Source organism: Schistocerca serialis, chromosome 2 (assembly GCF_023864345.2).
Source record: "Schistocerca serialis cubense isolate TAMUIC-IGC-003099 chromosome 2, iqSchSeri2.2, whole genome shotgun sequence".
In the NCBI taxonomy this organism is placed as follows: domain Eukaryota; kingdom Metazoa; phylum Arthropoda; class Insecta; order Orthoptera; family Acrididae; genus Schistocerca; species Schistocerca serialis.
The window spans coordinates 866,831,490-866,855,809 of NC_064639.1; the positions used below are offsets into that span (position 1 = coordinate 866,831,490).

Below are 24,320 nucleotides of genomic sequence, written 5' to 3' on the forward strand. Positions count from 1 at the left end.
TAAATGAAAAACATGAGTCTTTTTAAGGAACATTTAACAAATCGAACAATCATTTTGATAAAATCGTGGCTATGTTCTTATGCAACATGCTCTTGAGACAACTGCCTGTTCCAGTCGCACATATTCCACACTTGCATGTGGGAACATTGGTCAGTGACCCTATTTGTTGTGGAGTCCCTACAGAGCTTCACCTTCACCCTCCCCGCCCCCCCCCCCCCCCCCCCCCCCCCCAGTGTGGAGAACTGATGAGTGAACTATGAGGGCGAAGTTACTGATTGGTGAGCGCTGCTGATACCTGTTGCCTGAACCTTGAGTACAGAAGGTACAGCACGAGTCATGGTGGAAGCTAATGGGGCTAGCCACAGCGTGAGGGATGGGGAGCTGGAAGTGTGATTCTTCATCTCCCTTAGATGGCAGTGGACAATGTGTGGGTGGCAGCAGTGAGAGGCATAGGGAGTTAGCCAGAAGGGTGATAGTCTGCTTGTCTGACAAAGAAAGCCAAGAGCACAAAACAGCGAAAGCCATAGTTGGTGGTGGGTGGAAGGTATTGATAAGTCAGGTAGCAATTGGCGTAGATAGGGTGTCCAGATTAACATGACTAGCTTCAACCCAAAGTGCAGTGTCCGCCAGTCTGACTGTGACTTTTTATGTTCGAAAGTGGTGGACATCGACATCGACTGGACTGTGGGTCACAAGCCTGATGGGAGCGAGTCATCACAGGAATTGGCTCATCCGAGAAAGATAGGATCCATGCTGGTTTTGGCCTCTTGGTGGGCAATGAGATCAAGGTGGCGAAATTGTAGTGGATTGACAGTTGTCAACAGATGGTGTGTGGCTTCTGCCGGTGATTTGTGGTCACTGTAAATGACGATGTGACAACCCTCAGTATCCTCCTGGAAGTATTGCACAGTCTTGTATACAGCAAACAACTCATGGTCAAATGCCAACTATTTGTTTCAGAGGCTGTGAGTTTCTTGAAAAGGAAATGGAGAGGCTGCATATCACCTGCCACCTCTTGCTGCAGGGTCACTGCAATGGTTAAATCACTTTTGTCCATGGTGGTAGTAAGGTGGATATCTGGTATAGGGCATGCCAGAGAAATAATGGCTGCAAGACACACTTTGGAGTGGTTGAACACTATTTGCATTTCCGTAGTCCACACAAGTTTCCATTTCCATTGTGTGTGTGTGTCCACAAAAGTATCAGTAAGAGGTGCTTGAATCTCCACAGTGTGTGGTAAGTGTCAATGGTAGAAACAGAGGATTCCCAGAAACTTGAGAAGATTATGATAGGTTTGAGGTGGTGAGGTGGCCAACGAGTTCAGCATTGTCTGGTGTTGGTTTGATCTCAGTCTGGAACCGTTGACCGCTACGGTGCCTCGGGCATGGATGTTTGTGATGTCCTTATGTTAGTTAGGTTAAGTTCCAGGGGGCTGATGACCTCAGGAGTTAAGTCCCATAGTGCTTAGAGCCATTTGAACCACTAACTAGATTGCCTCTCATTTCCGTTTCTGAACTTGTTCCCAGTTCTTGCAACATCAATGTCTCTATTACAGAAGCCAGACTAAATGCAACCATTGGCGAAGCGTGGCATTTTTTGTAGGGTAGGCTGAGAATTACGAATATCGAAAAACGAAAAAAATCTTAAAACAGGAACTTGTAAAATAGGAACTGCGAAATGAACTTAGTTACGTATTTCTACTAATATTGACTAATACAGAAATTGTTATAAATAAATGCATAAAAATATTAAACAGCTACACATTAATAAAAATATAGCACATAGTAACTTACCGTTACATCTTTTTACAAATTAGTTCTATTCTCCTGTCCTTTTTCTGGGCAAGCATCGATATAACGATATGTGAAAACTTAGTTTTTTTGAGGATTTCACACTTCCCTTCTCTGAAGCGAAAATCGCCAAACTTGACAGTCTGTCATTTGTCATTGTATTGCGAAAGTACGTTTTATCGCGTTTTAATGTTGTCATGCTTCTTTCCCAAGATGCGGTGGTTGCTGCAATCGCAAGAACCACACAGTTTCACACAATCAGAGAACACTTTTTTTAATCTATTGTTTATAATCGATTTAAAGAGGTTCTGAAGCTGCAGACGTTTATCTTCACTGCTGTAAATAAACGTAAGTTCTCTTTTCAATTTTTCACTGTCATAGAAAAGAAATATTTTAAGCGGTTTTTCAACTTGACATATTGGGATATTGTTTAGCCTAATGTAACCTGAGAATTTTTTCTCGTTTTCAAGTTCTGTAAAATCTGTTTCGCCAAAGTCCTGGAATGTAGTTTCCATGTTTTTGTTATTTTCGGAATCGCTTGCAAGCGATATGTATCGAGCGCGCGACTATCGTGGAGCAAGATATCGATTTTGTTTACAGAGATCGGAACTACGACGACAGAAGATGAACGATATTGATTTTCAGTTTTCGCGTTGGTAGCGACAAAAACAATACAGGAAAATTGTCCAGTAACGACATTAAATGTAATTTCTCTTACCTTACTCGCTATAGATATCTTCATCGTGGACAATGTCGCGTGATGTGTATACTGCTGGTAGAAATCCATTTTTCCATAGCAAGGGTACACTCCATCAGTACGGTATCTCTTAAGAAAATTGTCAATTTCCTAACAGAAATCCAAACAATTTCCAGTCGTATTCAACTTGGAATCAAAACGCACCATGTTAGACTAAAACTACTGGAAACTTTAGTTGCTTCGGTCATCTCTACGAGACTACTGAAAATAAATATCCTTTACCACTTATAATGTGTCAATTCTGTCGCTCAAAGCGAAATGCTTTCCTGCATATAACGTGTCATCACTGTAAACCAAATCGGTATGGTCGATACATATCGCTTGCAAGCGTTCTTGATATTATCCATGTTTACTACTACTGTGTCAATTATTTCGACTGCTAACCTTCTCAGTTTCTGAATACTTGCTTCTCTTTCGTTAAAGTTAATTTCAGGCAATTTTGCTGAATTTATAAGGCTCTTAGCTTCCGCTATGCTTTTCAGTATAATTTCCTCACATCTTAGTCTTTCAACAGCCTAAATGGAGTTTTCAGTTTTGTGTTTACAGCATCTTATGTCCGTGCAGAAATGCGTCCCAGAATGGTTAAAAAGAGGAGCGACTGGCTGCATGTTAACTTACTGACAGTCACGAAATATTTCATATTTTTTTTCCGACGAGTCCTGCGCCATACCGGCACAACAAGCTATTAATGTTGAAACAAGACAGAATTAAAAAATGGCTCTAAGCACTGTGGGACTTAACATCTGAGGTCATCAGTCCACTAGACTCAGAACTACTTAAACCTAATTAACCTAAGGACATCACACACATCCATGCCCGAGGCGGGATTCGAACCTGCGACTGTAGCAGCAGCGCGGTTCCGGACTGAAGCGCCTAGAACCGCTCGGTTATACGGCCCGGCCGAGACAGAACAGAGAAGCAAGATACGTTAATGAGGCAATCGCAGTCAACTAGAGATTAGGAACTTTGAGATTTCTGGCGTCATGTAGGTCATCGAAGTCTAGTTCTGTAATACCAGCAAACACAATTACTAAAATTCTGTTGGAACCTGTGAAGTAATTATATCTGTCTGGCAAGGATATGTCTGAGCAACTGGTGTAAAACTTTTTTTTACATTTTGTAATAATTTGCTGATATTGGCATGGATTTTGCAGAACTCTTACCAGTCATTGCACATATATGACGTATTTTTGTAAGTGGAAGCGTTTTTCCGAACTGCTATGTAATTCACTAACCTGTACTATACTAAAGTGAACAGAGTCAAGGAATCCTTCGTTGACCATCCTACGTGGTAGGAACAATGATTACCCTTGCCTAGTTCTATTACGGTTGAATCTGCGATATGATATGAACAAAGGTGAATTGAAAACAAACAGCACATACTAATGTCGTGTGGCTGACATGTGAAGCTCTATATAAGTCTGCAGGCTTTCGTGGCCGTTGTCACAGAAGTTAAAATATTCTGGATTATTAGGCCACGTCATGTTTCTTCTGAAATGAACATTGCTAGAAACGTCAATCATTTTAGAAGAAACATGACGCGGCCTAATAACGCAGAAGATTTTAACTTCATGTGAAGCTCTGTCAACATCTGAATGGAGAATATTGTCAACTCGTCAATACTTGACATCACATGTTCAGTGTGTATCGAAAATACTGAGAGTATTTTGAAGACCATCAATAATGCTCATCAATATTTCTAGAATTGAAAATACAGCAAATCGCGCCCTCCCACGCTCAATGTATTGACAGTTTGATAAAGTTACTGAACGTGTGAGGGCCCTTTTTTGCAACAAAGCAGTGGCTATGCTTTGTGCACTCCTGTCTTTGGCTACGTTATAAAACCCTCCGAATCACCCTTGTATTTCTCCTGATTTACACTGATTTGACTTCTATTTGATACATCCATTGTTTTCTCGGCTTGTACTGACATAAAGGACCTTTTTTAACTTCACTTGAAATTTGTTATTTAACAGCATCTGTAATACAAGTTATTAATCCATTCTGTGTGTCAGAGGAAATGTCTTTCGGATGCCAAATTATCTTTCATATATGGTTCTTCTTCTGCCAGGAAATCCAAAAATTCTAAATAATTTCCTTTAATTACTGACACAGATTGGTCATGAACTGGAAGAGCTAACTCTTGGCATGCTAGAAAGCGGATTGCTGAAACAAGTCTGTTCATTATACTCCTGACCGAGACGAGGTGGCTCAGTGGTTAGACACTGGACTCGCTTTCGGGAGGACGACGGTTCAATCCCGCATCCGGCCATCCTAATTTAGGTTTTCCGTGATTTCCCTAAATCGCTCTTTCGAAGGGCACGGCCGACTTCCTTCTCCGTCCTTCCCTAATCCGATGAGACCGATGACCTCGCTGTCTGGTCTCCTTCCCCAAAACAACCAACAACCAACCATTATACTTCTGTTTCAATCAACCTTCTCATTATGTTTCATAGCTTGGAGGCGTGGTGCTTCTGAAAGAGCATGGTCAGCCGATTGTAATTAACAGCTGTTGTGATATGTGAAATGGTACTCCATGTAACAGCTGTTGTGATATGTGAAATGGTACTCCATGCTTTTTAGCTTTTGAAAGGAAATTCTGAAGGCCCTCTTCGCCTACTCCCAATTTACGCCATTCAAACACGTCATTACCAATTCTAAATTGTAAACAGTAAAAACAAAAAAGTTTTCACCTTACAACTCTGCCACGTAACCGCAGTTGTAAAATGTACCATTGTGACTGAAAACTTCTCACAAATTTTTCACAAGATTTTTTAATAGACAGACTTGCCATCGGCTTTCGTTCACCAGGAATTTATCTTCCACAGGAAGACAAGAGAAGAATGCAAGGTATTCAATTAAAAGAATTCAGTGGCTCTTGTCATGAAATAAACGCGTCCATGACTGTTTGAGGTTGTCAGCAGTACCATGTGTTACAAGACAATGCTTTATACATTAGACTATTTACAGTGTTCCTTTCGGCAACACAATGACAAGACAAATGTACGATGACACTTCACTCGTGACAGGGCACATCAAAATATACTTCACCACTTCGTTAATCACTACCAGTACTTACTACATTTTAACTACAAAGTTCATGTTCTTGGTTTCACCATAAGTACGTTTAGTACTGTTGGTACGAAAATCTTCAGACACGCTACGGAACTACTGATGCCTGAGATAAGTGAGGATACTAAATTTTAAATCTGAGCAACAATGAAAATACGTAGGCTATTTCCTATCATCCTGCAACGATATCCAATGATCCATTCACATTTATTTTGTAAGAACTATGAATGTTTTCTTGTTGGTTTCTCATTCTGCCCAGCTTGCTGCTAGCGTGCTAGAGGATGCGAAGATAGTACTATCTGTTAGAAAACTGCTGAATGACTTGTCGTTTCACTTTGGCGTGTATCCACATGCTGACAGGAAGTAGAAACAAATTGATTTATTTAAAAAATTTTGCGTGTAGTACATCAAGTTTATGACTTTTGCAAACTTCATACATAGGTTGAGTAGATTAATATACCCTGGAGAGCCAAAGAAACTGGTACACCTGCCTAATATCGTGTAGGGCCCCCGAAAGCACGCAGATATGCCGCAACACGATGTGGCATGGACCCGACTAAGGTCTGAAGTAGTGCTGGAGGGAATTGATACCATGAATCCTGCAGAGCTGTCCATAAATCCGTAAGTGTACAAGGGTGTGAAGATCTCTTCTGAACAGCACATTGCAAGGCATGCCATATATGCTCAGTAATGTACATGTCTGGGGAGTTTGGCGGCCAGCGGAAATGTTTAAACTCAGAAGAATGTTCCTGGAGGCACTGTGTAGCAATTTTGGGCGTGTGAGGTGTCGCATTGTCCTGCTGGAATTTCCCAAGTCAGTCGGAATGCACAATGGACATGAATGGACGCAGGCGATCAGGCAGGATGCTTACATACATGTCACCTGTCACAGTCATACCTAGATGTATCAGGGGTCCCATATCACTCCAAATGCAAACATCCCACATCATTACAGAGCCTCTACCAGCCTGAACAGTCCGATGCTGACATGCAGAGTCCATGGATTCATGAAGTTGTCTCCATATCTGTACACATACATCTGCTTGATACAATTTGAAATAAGACTCGTCTGACCAGGCAATATGTTTCCAGTCATCAATAGTCCAATTTTGGTGTTGACACACCCAGGCAAGTCATAAATCATTGTGTCGTGCAGTCATCAAGGGTACATGAGAGGGCCTTTGGCTCCAAAAGCCCATATCCATGATGTTTCGTTGAATGGTTTACACACTGACAATTGTTGATGGCCCAGCATGGAAATCTGCAGCAGATTAAGGAAGGGTTGCACTTCTGTCATGTTGCTGATTCTCTTCAGTAATCAGTGGTCCCATTCTTGCATGATCTTTTTCCAGCCACAGTGATGTTGGAGATTTGGTGTTTTACTTGATTCCTGATATTTATGGTACACTCGTGAAATGGTCGTACAGGAAAATTCCCACTTTGTAGCTACCACGAAGATGCTATGTCCCATCACTCATGTGCCGCCTATAACACCACATTAAGACTCACTTAAATCTTGATAACCTGCAGTTGTAGCAGCTGTACCCAATCTAACAACTGCGCCAGACAATTATTGTCTTATATAGGTGTTGCCGACTGCCTACTTACACCATCTCTGTAGTTAAATACGCATGCCTGTGCCAGTTTCTTTGGCGCTTCAGTGTAGATAACGCTTACATACGGTAGTGGTGCGTACATTCATCTTAATATTCTAATTATATTGCATGTTACAATACAGGACAAGTAGATCAGAATTCACTGAGTGAATATAAACATGTATTTACTGAGAAGGCTCTTAACTCCCAATGGAATAGCTTTGGTTCACAAGTTTTCAAAGAATGTGGCAGCTTGTTGAACCATATCTGCCCACTGATTTTAATCTTGTTCTTTACTTGAAGTAGTTACCTGTACTACTAGTGTCATAATTATGTGTATCACTGCATTTATTTCTTTTGATTTTACTATTCGGAAAAAATATGACATTTATACAGATACAAGGAATATACTGTTAGATATTTATGTTGGGCAAAGGTTTCATGACAGGACTTTAGTCCATGCATTAACCTAATGAACCTTTTCTGTAATACTAATATTCCATTCAGGTGCAGATCTGCTGCACAACCCCACAGCTCTGTTCAAATGGTTCAGATGGCTCTGAGCACAATGGGGCTTAACATCTGAGGTCATCAGGCCCCTAGAACTTAGAACTACTTAAATCTAAGCCCCTAGAACTTAGAACTACTTAAATCTAACTAACCTAAGGACATCACACACATCCATGCCCGAGGCAGGATTCGAATCTGCGACCATAGCGGTCACGCGGTTCCAGACTGTAGTGCCTAGAACCGCTCGGCCACACCAGCCGGCCCACAGCTCTGTATCATAATTAAGAAAAGGATAAACAGTTCCATTGTAAACAATTTTTAGTGTTTAACTTGGGACTATTTTTGCAGCTGACTTATCATGTACAAGCTACTGCTGATTTTCTTACACACAGATGTAATGTGGTTCACCCAATGGAGACTTCTGTCCAAGTGGGTGCCAAAAAATTTAATGTTATCTGTTTCTGCTGATGTAATACTACAACCCCATGAGAACTAGTTGTTTAAATGTTAGTATCTGGGATTTAGTAATGGTGTAGAAAATATGTGGTTGCTTCTGTCGCACCCATAGTCGCAGCCGAAATTTGTATGTTAATTAGAAAGCCTTTTTTGACTAATGGTGAATAAATGTTTTTATTCAAGGAAATGAATAATGTTTGAGTAAATATTTTTATTTATCTTTCATGAATAACAATTTTCATCTTTATTCATTATCATTCAAATAAATTTTCTCCAAGTTCATAAGCAACTGACATTAATGTCAAAGGAATGTTGCACTGTTGTATTGAAACAACATCATTTCATGAACAAGAGGTGCAATCTAATAGGCCTAGTTGTAGCAGCACATCTCTAATGAACACCACAAATGTGCCCCCCGCCACATGAGGCGATGGTAAATGAGGTCTTGTTAGTTGATTTTGTAGAACTGGAGCCCACAAAGCAATAGAGAATCATTGCTGGTGATCTGAGACAAGCATCATTCCAGACATGACTACTGCAGCATTAGAAAACGTGGTTGAAGCACAACTAAGATTTGTAAGAATTTGGGCATTGCACACTACTGCACTGGATAACCCATTGAGAGTACAGAGCTCTAGGTGTAAAATCATTTGACTCCATTGTTTGCATGGGTTGCTATTGGCAAGTATGTAAACTGTTGCTCCACACCAGTGCTTTATGCACAGTATTCTTCAAAATATATGTTTCACAACTAAGTTGATATGTGCTTCTTGATGAATCTGTTCCCACATGATCCAAAACAATCTCGTGAAATTCTGGAATGTGAGTCATTATTCACTGAGAAACACTGTGTCTCATAAAATCTTATTGAACAAACTGCAATTCCATGGCTTTACAGGAAGTGCTCTGGAATTGATAAAATCTTATCTAAGTAATAGAGTGCAGAAGGTGGTTTTTAATGGTGCAGAATCAGATTACTTACCTGTGGGCATGGGTGTCCCACAAGGTTTTGTACTTGGCCCAGTTCTATTTATTATTTATATAAATGACTTACCATGTAACATAGTTGGACCGTCAACTAGGACTTACTTATTTGCAGATGATCTTGCAGTCTGTATAATTGCAGAAACAGCACAGAAGGTGAAATATGAAGCAGACCAGTGCACTGTCAAAGTTGAAAATTGGTGTAAAGCTAATTCCCTTTGTATCAACCGAAAAAAAATACAAGACCTGTATGTATCATGGAATAATAACACTGAACTTGAGCAGAGCTCAAATGCTGTTAATTTCCTTGGAATCTCAATCGATTCAAAATTATCCTGGGGTAGCGATATAGAAAAAGTGGAAAGCAGCATTAGCAAAGGAATATTTGCTCTAAGGAAGCTGTGTCTTTATCTAAACGTGCCAGTACTTAAAGTGGTTTATTTTGCTTTAGTACACAGTCACATTTCCTATGGTACAATACTATGGGGACATCAAAGCAAGGCAGCTAATGTCTTCAAACTACAAAAGATGGCAATAAGACTGATATGTAGCGTGGCACCCAGAGCTCACTGTAGGCCAAGCTTTAAAAAATTACAGATTATGACCCTGCCATCAATATTTATACTACAGTGTGTAATGCATATTAAGGAAAACAAGTTATCAACAGTATGACATGTGACATAATTATAACACAAGAAACAAGCAGGACCTAGTTTCTTTCCGATGTAACTATAAAAAAACACAAAAGTGCTTCTTATACAAGTCCATAAAATTTTTTAATGCCATACCCCAACATATCAGGGATCTTCCAATTCAACAATTCAAAAAAAAAGTAAAAGAATTTCTTATTGAGCTCAGCATTTATGAAACTGATGAATTTTTAAGGGAGGCAAAGAATATGGTATGACTACACTTTGTGATCAGTTTTTATATACTTCTATATATGAGTAAGTCTGTAATTGGCTAAATTTACTATGCAATATCAATTTGTACCAGAAGTTTCTCTGTTTTGTTTTTGTGTGAAGGTACCATAATTATTTGTGTAATATTTATATTGTGTAATATTTTTCTTGTTTTTGTAATTATTTGTGTAACATTTATACTATGTAATATTGACTTTTGTAATGCCTCAGATGATCTATGAGGTCTCTACAACAATAAAAATCAATCAATCAATCAATAAAAACTTGATCAGTTCTCCGCAACCGGAATGACCCAGTTTCTATCCATAGCAAAAAATGACCTCCAATTTGAATGATACAAAACTTTTATCTGTATATTTATTCAGTTATCTTGGCACTACATCCTATTGTACCATACACCAAAAGATGTCTGTAAGTCCCTGTATTGAGCAATGCCCTGTCTTTGAGAATCAGTCGGGGAATGTAATTTGCACCATGGACACATCACAGGCAATATATCACAGCCGAATTCGATGTGGCACACAGTAGTCTGTCATGAAACATAAGCAGCTTACTAGCACATACCTCACACACATTACAAATTCAAGACCGTGCACTCTCTGAAATATTAATTTTCAAGCATTGATTTGATGTCTCAAAATATTCAGTTTATGATCCTCTGTCATTTGTATAATTGTGTTCCTAATAGCTTGAGACACACTGTATGGTGAGGTAATGAAATTTTGGTTGTAAGCCATACTTTGTATGGGTCTATCCATCATCTTATCTAAGAAATATATAAGTGTGACTTCCCAGTCATTAATTTAAAGCACAGTGTTAGTTGATGTTTGTCAGAACTTCAGTTCGTTTGAGGTAATCACACATATGCATCAAAGAATTTGAAACTACAGGTATTTAACTGCTTCCTTTGAACTGATAGATGTAAGCAACACATTTTGGAAAAAGTAACAAATTGATGTTTTGTTGAAAGGTGGGTTTCGATCAGCACACAAGTAAATAAACTTCAATAAACGTATTACTAAAACAACAGTTTCTTTAATCAGATTTTTCATATAAACAAATACAAAAATATTAATAAATTCTTTGTAGACATAAATCTCTTTTCAAAAGAGAATACAACAGGCTTACTCATAAGCTGAGAAAAATCTCAGAGAGCATTTAAAGTCATTTAACTAGTACAAAGTTTATAATAAGATCACATTACACAGCAAGATGTTACATAGAATCTTTGCTTAGAGAGTGTTTTAATGAGATGAGTAGCCATCTTCCTGGTGACTCCTGATGTTCAATACTCCTGTGTTGTTTTAGTATATTTTCTAGTAATTCGGTTCAGAGGCAGTTGTTTTAGATGACAGCTTCTGTCTGGAATGCAAATAATGAGGTCACAAGTGCAACTGTAGCAGTAGCCACAGCTGCAAATCTTCCAAGGCTGGGCTGGAGCTGATCGATCCACAAATCACTAAGTCTGAACTGTGGCACCTGTACTTCAGTGTTTTGTGGAGCCTTTGTCTGTTGCACTTTGTTACTGAATATGAGTCCCTCAGCAGCTAAGATCTGTATCAAAATTGTATTTTTTAAATGTACAACAGTCACAGTCAAAGATGACAGTTTTATTGAAAGTGGAAGCCACATTTCAAAGTAGTCTTCTCAATTTTTTGCAGCATCTCAGTATGTCATGGCTTGTATATGAAAAAGTTACTAAATACTACAATATTTCCAAATAAACAGCACTTATTATTATAAAAATCAACTGCAATATCCAAAAGATATAAAAGATAACAATAAAGAACATTCCCTGCACTAAATACCATTTACTTATCTTCAATAGCAGTTCATCACATAGTCAAATATTATATAACCATTTTCATCTAATTTAATTGTGAATTTAAATTATATCCTACAGACATATTCCTTCATAATGTTTTATCAGCCTAATTTACTGGGCCACTGATTTTCATTTTAATAGCCACTGAAAGAAATGGACACATTAAGATAGTTGAGAGCCAGAAAAGATGAGAAAAATTTTCAGTGTCTGAAAACTGGAGACATTTTGTTTGGAAATCTCTTCAAGCATACCAATTACAGGTACCAATTATTCAAACTGTGGAAAATTTTGTATACTGTTTATTTAACATGCTCATATCTTAGTCACTGTTTAAGGATATGTAACACTCATCACAGCCAGTCCCCCTCTCCCTTTTCATCCAATCTCATACAGGTAAGACAACACTTTTTTCTAAGAAAACTTCATTTCTGCTGAATACAGGGTGAATCCATCATGGTATTACAAACTTTATGGGATGATAGAAAAGAGTAAATACATCAATTTGATGTAAAAGATCCTGGTCTATAAACAACCAACTCAAAAGGTATAAGTGAAAATCTGACAGTCAATCTCTTCTATTGCAAGCTATTTACTTTCCATATCTGTGGAGGATATAGTATGGACCAAAACTAGAAAAAAAGTGTGCAGTAAACATGGGATCCAATGTACATACCTTAAGTGGTATGGGCACTTGTTCAGTAAAAGAAGTGCTTTCACAGTCGAAAAGATGAACAAATGCTCAAAGCTCTTAAGGGAGGCACTTTAGAGCCATGTCTATTGCACACTTTTTTCCCTTCTTTTGGTCCATACTATATCCTCCCCAGATATGGAAAGCAAAGAGCTTGCAATAGAATAGACTGACTGACTCAGATTTTCACTTATAACTTCTGAGTTGGTTGTTTCCAGACCAGGACCCCTTACGTCAGGTTGATATAATTACCCTTCTCCTATTATTACTAAACATTTCATTAACTTTTGTGGGTTTCTTCCAGCCATTGCTTGAAGAGTAGATTTTTTTTGTCTATCCACTTATATCATATTTTCAGAAAGTGATTATTTTTGTTAACATATTACCCATAAAAGTTTGTAACATCATCACAAGTAAAGGGTGAAGAGGAATTAACTTATGGCTAACCTGAGAAGCAGCACGCTCTCCGGCTTCCACTGCTCCACTCATGTAACCAGTCCATTCAAGGGCTGTTTCTGTCCCAGCAAGAAAAATGCGGGAACCAATTGGTTCTCTAAGTGCAGGGCCATAGCGGGTCAGTGAACCAGGTGGAAAGTAGCACGTGTAGCAGCCTCCAATGTACTGTTCCTCACTCCACATTTTATCTACATAATGTGCAGGCTGAAACATGTAAATAAAAAAGTCACTTTTTGTTGCAGTGTATTCATATGTATGTGCTGCTGCAAAATATTATACTAGGTAAACTATTACACAAAATATGCTCACTTTTTAATAACACAAGAAAATAATATCCAAGTAATATAATCGTCTTAGTATATACTAACATTTTATATGAAGCTGTTACTTACATAACTGGTATCAACAAAAATATTCTTGAAAGGAAAATCCTAATAAGCATCATAGAGCTTCTAGTTAAAAAACAAAACTGTACATTCTCCCCACGACCAAATTAGTGAATTAACATTCAGCATGGAGCTATTATTATTAGGCAACATATCTCTTCTCTGTATAATTTTAAAAGAGAAATGCAGTCTTGCAATAGAACTGTAAGTTTTCCATTTTCATCGTCTGTTATGTTTATTTTTGTAGCCATGGCAGAATTGTTTTTACATGCAGAAAGAGAATACAGCTGTTTCAATTGAAGGGATTGACTAAGAATCAGAAACACCAACAAAATGACTTCTTTTATCAAGACACATGTGATATTAAAATATGAACTTACTGTCTGTAATGGAAAACTTGTAGTATGTGATCTTTCAGGCAAAGGGACAGTTTACAAATTTTTGGAGTTTGCAGTTGAGTTGTTATTTTCTTTAAATAATATTTCAACAACTTTCATAGATCCAGTATGAAATTTTCACTTTGCAGCAGAGTGTGCACTGATATGAAACTTCTTAGCAGATTAACACTGTGTGCCAGACCGAGATTTGCCACGTGCCCTTGAAACACAAAGATCTCACATTCGGATCTCAGTCTGACACAGTTGTAATCTGCCAGGAAGTTATGTATCAGCATACACTCTGCTGCAGAGTGAAAATTTCATTCTGGAAACAACCCTCTGGCTGGCTGCCTCCGCAGTTCCTTTCTTCCAGGAGTGCTAGTCCCACAAGTTTCGCAGGAGAGCTTCTGTAAAGTTTGGAAGGTAGGAGATGATGTAGTGGTGGAATTAATTATGTAGCTTAGTTGGTAGATCAATGTGAAAGGCAAAGGCCCTGAGTTCAAGTCTCAGTCCGAAAAACAGTTTTAATCTGCTGGGAAGTTTCAACTTTGTTATGTGTCTTTATGAGGTTTTGCAGATTTCGTTTCTCATCACTTAGACTGTAATTAAACTGGGAATGAATCTCATTGTGTGTTGCCAAAGTGATTGTCTCCTGGTGCCATTAAAGAATAAAAGTCTCTTACCGCAAATCCATATACTTGTAAAACACCATATAACATGCTACGAAATAGAAACCATGTTATGGTTTCAACAAAGGCCGAAAGCCTGTGTGCATACTCATTAAAAATACTGCTAATGAGAGAAAGGTAGATACTGGAAACATGAAAGATTGTGGTGGGCTTCCATTCTGAATGTGGTGCTACAGAAGAATGCTGAAGATTAGATGAGTAGATCACATAACTAATGAGGAGGTTTTGAATAGAATTGGGGAGAAGAGGAGTTTGTGGCACAACTTGACAAGAAGAAGGGACCAGTTGGTAGGACATGTTCTGAGGCATCAAGGGATCACAAATTTAGCATTGGAGGGCAGCGTGGAGGGTAAAAATTGTAGAGAAGCTGTGAAAAGGCAGCATGTTTAAACTTCTATTCATGAGCATACACAAACTGAACCGGCAGTGTCAGATATGTGAATAACAGGGGCCTAGTGTCAGTTTCAGATGAGGTAACTTTAAATGATATTGTTGTTAACTGTTACAAAATAACTAAGTAAAAACTTACTATCAGAGCTTCCTCAGATTTGTAAAACTTTGCCAAAGACAAACAGACAGCAGTCTTCCTTCCTTCTAAACTCATTTTAGACAGTTTTATGGCTTGGTCACCATATATGAAGCAAATAAGGCCACACAGAGTAACTCCAGGTTTAATATCTTCCAGGACATGGCTTACTATTTCAATGCCATCACCACAAGTTACAAAGCCACTGTAACCTACAAAAATCAAAGGCATTTCTGAAATAATGTGATTCATTGATTTGTTCATACAAGACAATGACTTCAGTCATTTGACTCTAATGTAACATGGGTCCATTTTCATTATTAATACAGAAAAACTCATATTTTATAAAATTCTTTTCATACCTTGGTTAATCCAGAACTGTTTTTCATAGAAAACTAAACACTTCATCACCAATCCCATTGGAATCCTCTGCAATAGCCCATTTCTTAATGGTGGCAGTGGTGGATCAAAGTGAATCTTCATCTATAATTTACAACAAGTTTTCATTAACCAGTTTGTGTTACTATCTTCGTAGTGAGGGTGATATTGTTTTTACAGCAAGAACATATCTTAATGTGATTAATAATCATATTACATGTCAAATGTACCTGCACTGATGGTGGTGTGGCAAGTATCACATAGGAACCGACAAATTCCTTGCCCTGTAAGGTCTGTACTTTGACAGTGTTTCCATGGTACTCAACTTTTACAACTGGGCAGTTCAGGTGTATGCAACCTGTAGTGCACAAAAACATTTTACTGTAAAAAAGGAAATCATACGATTAACAAAAAATTCAATTATAGAATGACTTATGAGAGTGCTGCATACCCTCTAGCTTCTGTGCTAGCTTAATGCTAATTTGTTGAGTGCCACCCTGGATCCTGTTCTCCTGAGCACCATCTTTAATGCTCCACAGGCTGTCCATGCCCTTTCCTTGGTGCATGTACCACAAATAATACAACAAGGAGATCTCATGGGCATCAGCTGTGTTGTTAAACTGACATATTGATTCAAGGAATTCAACTGCATCTCTGCAACACAAGTAACTTTATCAATTAACTCTCGTTGTGTCTTAATATATACATTTGTAAGATACAGCCTCTTTTCCTATCTCCTACTATTGCAATGTATGTGCATATTTGTTGACTCAGAAATCTTTATTGTTGTTGTTGTTGTCTTCAGTCCTGAGGCTGGTTTGATGCAGCTCTCCATGCTACTCTATCCTGTGCAAGCTTCTTCATCTCCCAGTACTTACTGTAACCTACATCCTTCTGAATCTGCTTGGTGTATTCATCTCTTGGTCTCCCTCTACAATTTTTACCCTCCACACTGCCCTCCAATGCTAAATTTGTGATCCCTTGATGCCTCAGAACATGTCCTACCAACTGGTCCCTTCTTCTTGTCAAGTTGTGCCACAAACTCCTCTTCTCCCCAATTTTATTCAAAACCTCCTCATTAGTTATGTGATCTACCCATCTAATCTTCAGCATTCTTCTGTAGCACCACATTTCAGAAGCTTCTATTCTCTTCTTGTCCAAACTATTTATTGTTCATGTTTCACTTCCATACATGGCTACACTCCATATAAATACTTTCAGAAACGACTTCCTGACACTTAAATCTATACTTGATGTTAATAAATTTCTCTTCTTCAGAAACGCTTTCCTTGCCATTGCCAGTCTACATTTTATATCCTCTCTACTTCGACCATCATCAGTTATTTTGCTCCCCAAATAGCAAAACTCCTTTACTACTTTAAGTGTCTCATTTCCTAATCTAATTCCCTCAGCATCACCCGACTTAATTCAACTACATTCCATTATCCTCATTTTGCTTTTGTTGATGTTCATCTTATATCCTCCTTTCAAGACTTTATTAGGTACAAATACTGTTACAAGCACCACAAGCAGCATTACTATACACTTTCCAAACATTAAGAGCCAAGTGAGAGTCACTGAGATATTTAATTATGGGCATACATAAGATGTGTGTACTTCACTACAAAAATGTCCTGAAGCAGTAAGAAAAACATGAAAGCAGCCGTGTCATTTACCATCTCTGCTGCAGACACTGTACAACTTTTTATGCTGATGTGATGACCAACCAGCTGTCCACAGGGATGAATGGCCACCACCAAATTGTTACCAAGAACAACATGCGGTTCAGCAAAAAATGCTCAGTTTCAATGGCTGTTTCAGAACACTGGTCATTCGGATCCTCCCATCCACCATCAGCTTCTCTGAACTAAACAGATAGGAATTATCCTTGCAACACATCCTTCGCACTGTAATTGTCCTGGCCGCAATCTCCAGTAACCCACTGTCCCCATGCCCTCAACCCAAGATTTTCCGCTTTGTCCATCCTGTCACCCCTTGCAGTTCATGTCAGCATGCCACCTTCAAGGTGTGTCGCTCCCTACTGGCTGTGACAGCCATCAATCATGTGCCTACCCCATGTACCTGCTATCTCTCCCTCCTGGATTTCTAGCCAGCAAACTGGCTGCGTCCCTCAGAACTGCTAACCGCTCAACCCCAAGGCCACTCCCTACTTCCCACCTTTCTCTCCCTTTATCCATACCTTTCACCTTTAATACCTTTTACCTTTAATACACAACCCCCACCACAACCTAGTCTACCTACTGAAATGCAGCTGTGTGTGTGTGTGTGTGTGTGTGTGTGTGTGTGTGTGTGTGTGTGTGTGTGTGTTTTCTACTTTACCTTGGAAAAGGATTACTCCGAAAGCTAGCAAGTTTTCTTTCTTTATGTATGTGCCTATCAACAACTTAAAGCTTCTGCTTTTTGGTGAGTGGTCTCCTTTAATCCAAAAGTAGTTACATTCTACAAGAACTTTCCTACAACCATTTATAGCCACATTTGGTCTTTTCAAACAGCGAATTTGCTTAGAATGTCTTCAATGCTAACAGGACTCTAAACATTACAGTAAACAATATTGACAATAATAGGCAGTTACAGACATTACTTTGGCAAATTTCTTATCAGGATGACATCTACAATATCTGCTCCAGCCACTGAACATTTCAGTACTCTGCAAAAACTTGAATGCAAATGTTTTTTGAGCAATGTCTTTAATTTATGGCAGTAGTTTTAATACACGATGACTGCAATGTAGATGCAATTTTGATGCTACATAATTTGAAGCTGTGATATTTGAGAAGTTTCTGGCTATTCTAGGACTTTCTTACATCATGATAATCCCATAGGAATGTTTTTGTTATTAACCTTATCATGTGTTTCAGTGTTTGTGACCCATGTAATGGAAACTTACAGAAAAGACATGTAGCTAAAGAAATTGACTGGAAATTGTGGTGTTAAAAAGACGCCAACATTATACAATGTCATGACAGTAAACATTAGTATATTGCTGAACAAAAATGTTCTCTTCTGCCAAAAGCATAAAGAAAATTGCGTAACGGTGCCCTAATGTTGTCTTGATTATAAGAAGTGGCAGTCAATGTAATTCTCATTAAAAATGAGTATCATGAATTTAAAAATGAGAGAGGATAGATAATGCATTTCAGAAATGTTCAAGAATGAGTGTTTCTCAATCTATAGCGGCAAAATGCTCTGATATCTAATGACAGGAGACACCTACTAATTTAAGATTTTTAATTGTTTGAAGAATTACAGAAACCAGCAACTTTTTATGTAGCTTTATTTGTGACAGGGTGTGGTTTGGCTTTTAATCCACCTTCAGTCAGTATAGTTCATTTACATCTTCATCAATGTTATCTTTTTATCAACTGTATTTTCAACATTGCAGCTGTCTTTCAGTTTGTAACTTGTAGCTCCTTGTTTTCACATATTTTGAGCTTTAATGATGCACTGACTGTGTGGCTGACTTACAAGCCATGTAGTTACAGTTGCCCAAAATGTTTCTCAGCACAAATAAAGTTATATAAAATTGGCTGGCAGCTGTAATTATTCAAGCTATTTAATCCATGGTCACAGAGCTCAACTATCATCATCATGCATAAATTAATGTATGATTTCTATATTTGAATTTTATTCTAAATTTTGGCATTTTATGATAAGTGGATACAGTTATTACTTGAAAAATTAGCTAATTCAGGAACAAAGCTTTTATCACAATATTTAATAATTTAGAAATATTATAGACCTTGTCCAGCAGTGCTTGCGAAGATATTCACGCACAGTTATTGCATCCCACTCTTGTGCAAGAGGAGCATTCCAAGGTTTGTCTGTTGGTACTTGGCGACACATTTTGTCCATACGGCGCACCATTCGAACTACATCCCATGCTGCCAAGGGGTTACTCTTCCAGAATGTGGGCCATGGTCCATTATACTGGCAGTGCCGGCCCTGAAATAAAAGTCTATATGGTAATTTGCTCTTTGAGCTAGTGAGAATTAAATAATTTACTTTGTCATATCATTGTTCAATGAAATAGCTCAGGTAATATCGTGGCAGTGTGTTTATAATTTAAATTATCCATCTGAAATTCCAGATCTTTATCTTTCTTTATCTTGAAGTAATTAATAGCTTAAGAAACATGAGAAAGTGGAACCACATAATTGGAAAGGGCATCAAATTGCAAAACAGTTTATATATCGTTATATAGTCCATAAAACAATTTATGGATATGCCTTTGATTTTTATTATAAATTTCAACACATCTTTTGATGATTACACCAAGTTAAGGTCTGCAGGAGGTATGTATTTACGAGTCCACTAATATGTGTGTTCATGTTTGAGATTTTCTCTGACTGTGCCAGCTGTAGGACTTCTTGCTAAGTTTCTCCCAGACAATGACATACAAAGAATGTTATTAAAACTAATATCTTAAAAAAATATTGGATAGCACTAGTGCATGTCTCTAATAAGAATGAAGTTCATAGAAATTCTGAGAAAATATAGGTGAGTAACAACTACCAAGCAGAATGAGGAATTCACTCTACAAAAAGATGTACATTGAAATGTACCTTCTAGGTGGGTCTTTTGCAAGTAACACACTATGACTGCACCATCTGAGCATGTACTTTGGATTACTCAAAGCTTCAGTCTGCTAGTACCTGTTAAAATCCTGAGAAACTCTCAATAGAGAGGAAGTGCAAAGTAGTAGATAGGCATGTAATCTAAGTATTGGGCAGGAGAATGCCTTTTCTTCATCAAAGTGTACCACACACATGCATGAGTGCACACATGCTCTCTCTCTCTCTCTTTCTCTCTCTCTCTCTCTGTCTCACACACACACACACACAGCTACACCCTCTTGATACGGCAGCCTGACTGAGCATTGGTAGTGTGTAGTTGTGTTTATCATTTTTGTGTGCTCTGATGAAGGCTGCAAGTTCCCAAAGCTGAGCTGGTTTTTTCAATAACTTATTCAAGTGTCTCTGTTTCTCACATTGATGGAACTGTCAAATAACATATTCTGAGCTACACTGAAAGGCATGTAAGCTTATAAAGTCTGTGAAAATGTAGTAGGGATAACTGGGTACCACAAAACAATTTCACATTAACTCACTAAAATAAATTCATTATAATGCTTATATTCTTCTTTGAAAGAAGATATTTTGCTTAAACATATATTTTAAGTCACTATTATTTAAACATTTCCACATTCCACACCACTTGTAACCCAGTTCATATCAGAAAGGAAGATTAGAGTTTAACAGCCTGTTGATAATGAAGTCATTAGAGACAGAGTTTAACAGATAAGCAAGGGATAACTATGGCCTCAATATTTTTCCCCTGGTGGCAAGCAGATCTACTGTGTGGATTAATGATGATGGCAACCTCTTGGTTAAGTATTTTGGAGGTTCCATTTGGATCTCCGGCAGGGACTACTCAGGAGGATGTTACCTTCAAGGCAAACAAAACTGGCATTCTATGGGTCGACAGTAAGCAGATTCAAAAGGTTGTAGGTTGTGGTACCTATTCAGAGATGAAGAGTCTTGCATAAGAGCTGCATCAAACCAGTCTCCAGACTAAAAAAGAGAACATAATAAAAGAAATATATCTGAATTACTAAAGTAGCATGATATTAAAATTATTGGCTTATAGTACAGAAAAGACAAGGTCAAATCATGGTCATGTTATGGGTTAATTACTTTCCCTGTAACTTCAAATATTGATCTCATGGCATACAAGGATGTTTCCATAAGGAACATATTCTAAGTTTTTCTCCATTTACTGTTTTAACTTTTTTTTAAATTCTGCTTCTCCCATTGGGATGCTAAGCCACATATATATTTTTATTCCACACCATCTGTAACCCAGTTCACATAAGTATATAATTTGAACTTGTCTTTTTGTACTATAAGCCAATAATTTAAATACCAAGCTAGTTTATTCACTCAAACATATTTCTTTCATTATGTTCCCTTTTAGACTATCTATGAAAACCATTTTAAAAAAGAAAGAAACATGCTATATCACTGCCTTCTCAGTTGCCTATTTCTAGGAGCATTGTTGCGTGCTGCACAAATGTCACATACTTCAGTTCAATGAAAGTAAAAAAGCGGGTGTTTTGCTAAAAATTTATGGATATGGCTAGATCTGCTAACAGTGTAAGAATCTTTAGATAATAATTTCAGCTTTCACGACAACACAGGTTTGAAAGTGTCAACAAGTAATGCAGAAAAAAGGAGAAGACAGCAAAATCTGATGAAGAAGTCAGTTGCCACACTGAACTCAGAAGACCTTCATCTTGTTTCCTGAATAATATGAACACTTCTTGTAATCCTGTCTCTCACTTCCTGTCTAGTAACAGCCACAAGGTTCTGTCCACATTTACAGCACTGACATTACATTTTCCTCATGTTTCAGGAAACACAATACTTCCAATTACAATTAATTCTATTTCTATCCCTGTGGGACAAAATATGAATGTGATCACCACAATCAACAAACACTGTTGATCCTTAACACTAACCTTGCTATAATGCACTCTGTCTAGTGCATCAAGACATGGTATTAGCTCACATCCAAGTTCTTTGATCAGTTTCATGATATGTGTTTGTGTTGGGCCAACAAATGATGCTCCAAGATCAGCCCACCCATAGTCCTTGTCACTCCCTTCATGTTCTGTAGAAGGGGTGAGCGTGAATGTTCGGCCACCGACTCTATCTAAAGCTTCCAGAACTGTCACCTCAATTCCTCGTTTATGTAGTTCAAGTGCTGCAGCCAGTCCTGTAATGAATATTTTCTTTTTATAAATCATTTTAAAGCGAACTCTATAGGAATAAAACTTAGCAAAATAACACCAGAAAAAATTCTTAATATGTGACTTCTGAGTTGTAGAGATTTGAGATGTCAAACCAGGAAATTAAAATAAACATTCATTTATCCTCTTTATTTTGTGGTTGTTCTGGTAAACTCCTGAAACAATGGATTTTTGAAAAGATTTGTTAATAATTCCTTACCACTTAGTCCTGCTCCAATAACAACAACGTTAACTTTGTCTGATCTGGCCATTGTACCCTTTCTGCAAGCACCTGTTAACTGAAGTGGCTCTAAATGCTGTTGGTAATACTTTATATAGGTACCTCTGTTTACAAAAGCACAAAATGACAAACATCTTTCTGAAGAAAAACAAAATGTAAAAGACAAACATTGTTGACAGGAAAGAATGAGATGAAGGGGAGGGGAAGGGGAGATGGCACATGCGGGGAGAGAGAGAGAGGGAGAGAGGGAGAGAGAGAGAGAGAGAGAGAGAGAGAGAGAGAGTGTGCTTGTGTGTGTGTGTGTGTGTGTGTGAGAGAGAGAGAGAGAGAGAGAGAGAGAGAGAGAGAGAGAGAGAGACTATCTTATCAGAAAATAAATATGAACTTGTTGGCACATGTGTTTGCATGCCCCCCCCCCCGACAGATTTTGCAAACAATTAGTTTCTTTCATAACAAACACCTTCCTTGTTTTGATGCTCATATATCTCAGAAAGTACATATCAATGTTACTGAAGAAACTATTTTTAATCCCAGAGAAATAGTAATTACATACCATTAAAAAATTTGGTTAAGATGGAAGCACATTTTGACATTTTAGCTGGATTGACTGCTGTAGACCATTTATCCTTCATATTCTGTAGATCCCAACAAGAAAGAGAACATTTAGGGATTTGGAACAGGTAAAATTATATGTTAATATAAGTCAAAAAGTTAATCTGTACATTGTAAAACACAAAAACCACTATTATTATGCTAAATAGTATTAGGGGGCATATGCTACATTGAATCAAGTAAATTAGAAAGAAAAATGCTATTTCTACTTCCTCAGTTATATTAAACAGCTGCTGTTTATCACCTATTGGTAACTCAACACTGCTTGATTGGAAGAAAACAGTTAGTTAATTTCATGTTTCATGGGTCATTTGCATGATTAACTGTAATGATGTGAAAAGAGTCATTTTACACTCACATCACAAATTAATTTGTAAATATGACTACATACTGGACATTAATAAGACTTTTTGTTTTCATTTGAATATTATTATTAGTGAATTCTCCCAATAAATGGAAGACATTAAGCAAATGACTCAGTCAGCTTCTTTTTAGGTTCTTCTTGTTGTTCCAATAGGCTTTCATTCTTTCCGAGAAGGCTTGGTTACATTCTTCTGACCTCTTTGGTCTGGACTGTTTTTGTTCGGTTGCTCTGATGTAACTTCTTGTTTGTCTACTTTGCATCTGAATTTCTCTCTGTCGAAAATGTTGGTTGGTCTTATGTTTGCATTGTTGAGATCCTTTTGAATTTTGTTCAGCTCATGTGTCAAGTTCTTAAGTGAAGTTTCATAGTCTATTATCCTATTTTTGCTTCAGTTTTATTATTACTACATTATTATTATTATTAAGTATATAGATGTAAGTTAGTAATTCCTACCCCCCAATCATTACAACAATAGAAATTCCGCTACAGAATAGAAGGAGTTCTCAAGGAAAAAATTTTTCAGTTCATTTCCAAATTTTACTTTTCTGTCCTTCATACATTTTATATCACTGGGTAAGTTAAGAAACAACTTCACTGCAGCACTGTGCACTCCTTTCTGTCCTAAAGACAACCTTAATGTGGAGTAGTGAATGTCATTTTTCCTTCTGGTATTGTAATTATGTACATAATTGTTCGTTTTGAACTAGAGTGGATTATCACAACAAAGTTCAGGAGGGAATAAATATAACGTGATGCAGCAGTCAGGATGCCCAAATCCTTAAACACATGTCTACAAGATGATCATGGGTGAGCATCACATATTTAGGTTTCCCAAATTTTGTGAGACCAGCCCAGGACACGTATCCATACTAGAATAACTTCA

General features: G+C 37.8%; 1 protein-coding gene and 2 long non-coding RNA genes across 3 annotated transcripts in view; 1 reads left to right on the plus strand and 2 right to left on the minus strand.

Annotated features, from left to right (window-relative positions):
• The window catches only part of LOC126458180 (uncharacterized), a 38,554-nt gene extending 36,233 nt beyond the window's left edge, over positions 1 to 2,321 (minus strand). Inside the window, exons 1-2 of the long non-coding RNA XR_007585587.1 lie at positions 2,236 to 2,321; positions 1,794 to 2,126 (exon numbers count right to left, since the gene is read on the minus strand). This is a non-coding gene — a long non-coding RNA (uncharacterized LOC126458180). The remainder of the gene's footprint in view (positions 1 to 1,793; positions 2,127 to 2,235) is intronic.
• LOC126458181 (uncharacterized) overlaps positions 2,018 to 24,320 on the plus strand; it is a 101,228-nt gene continuing 78,925 nt past the window's right edge. The window contains exon 1 of the long non-coding RNA XR_007585588.1: positions 2,018 to 2,138. This is a non-coding gene — a long non-coding RNA (uncharacterized LOC126458181). The remainder of the gene's footprint in view (positions 2,139 to 24,320) is intronic.
• Positions 11,103 to 22,511, minus strand: LOC126458178 (amine oxidase [flavin-containing]-like). The gene is made up of 9 exons (XM_050095048.1): positions 22,441 to 22,511; positions 21,951 to 22,207; positions 19,173 to 19,375; positions 15,864 to 16,066; positions 15,643 to 15,770; positions 15,397 to 15,517; positions 15,038 to 15,246; positions 13,048 to 13,260; positions 11,103 to 11,641 (listed from the first exon to the last, which is right to left on the minus strand). The coding sequence occupies exons 1-9, from the start codon at positions 22,490 to 22,492 to the stop codon at positions 11,432 to 11,434; spliced, it is 1,596 nt and encodes a 531-aa protein (XP_049951005.1). The 5' UTR covers positions 22,493 to 22,511; the 3' UTR covers positions 11,103 to 11,431.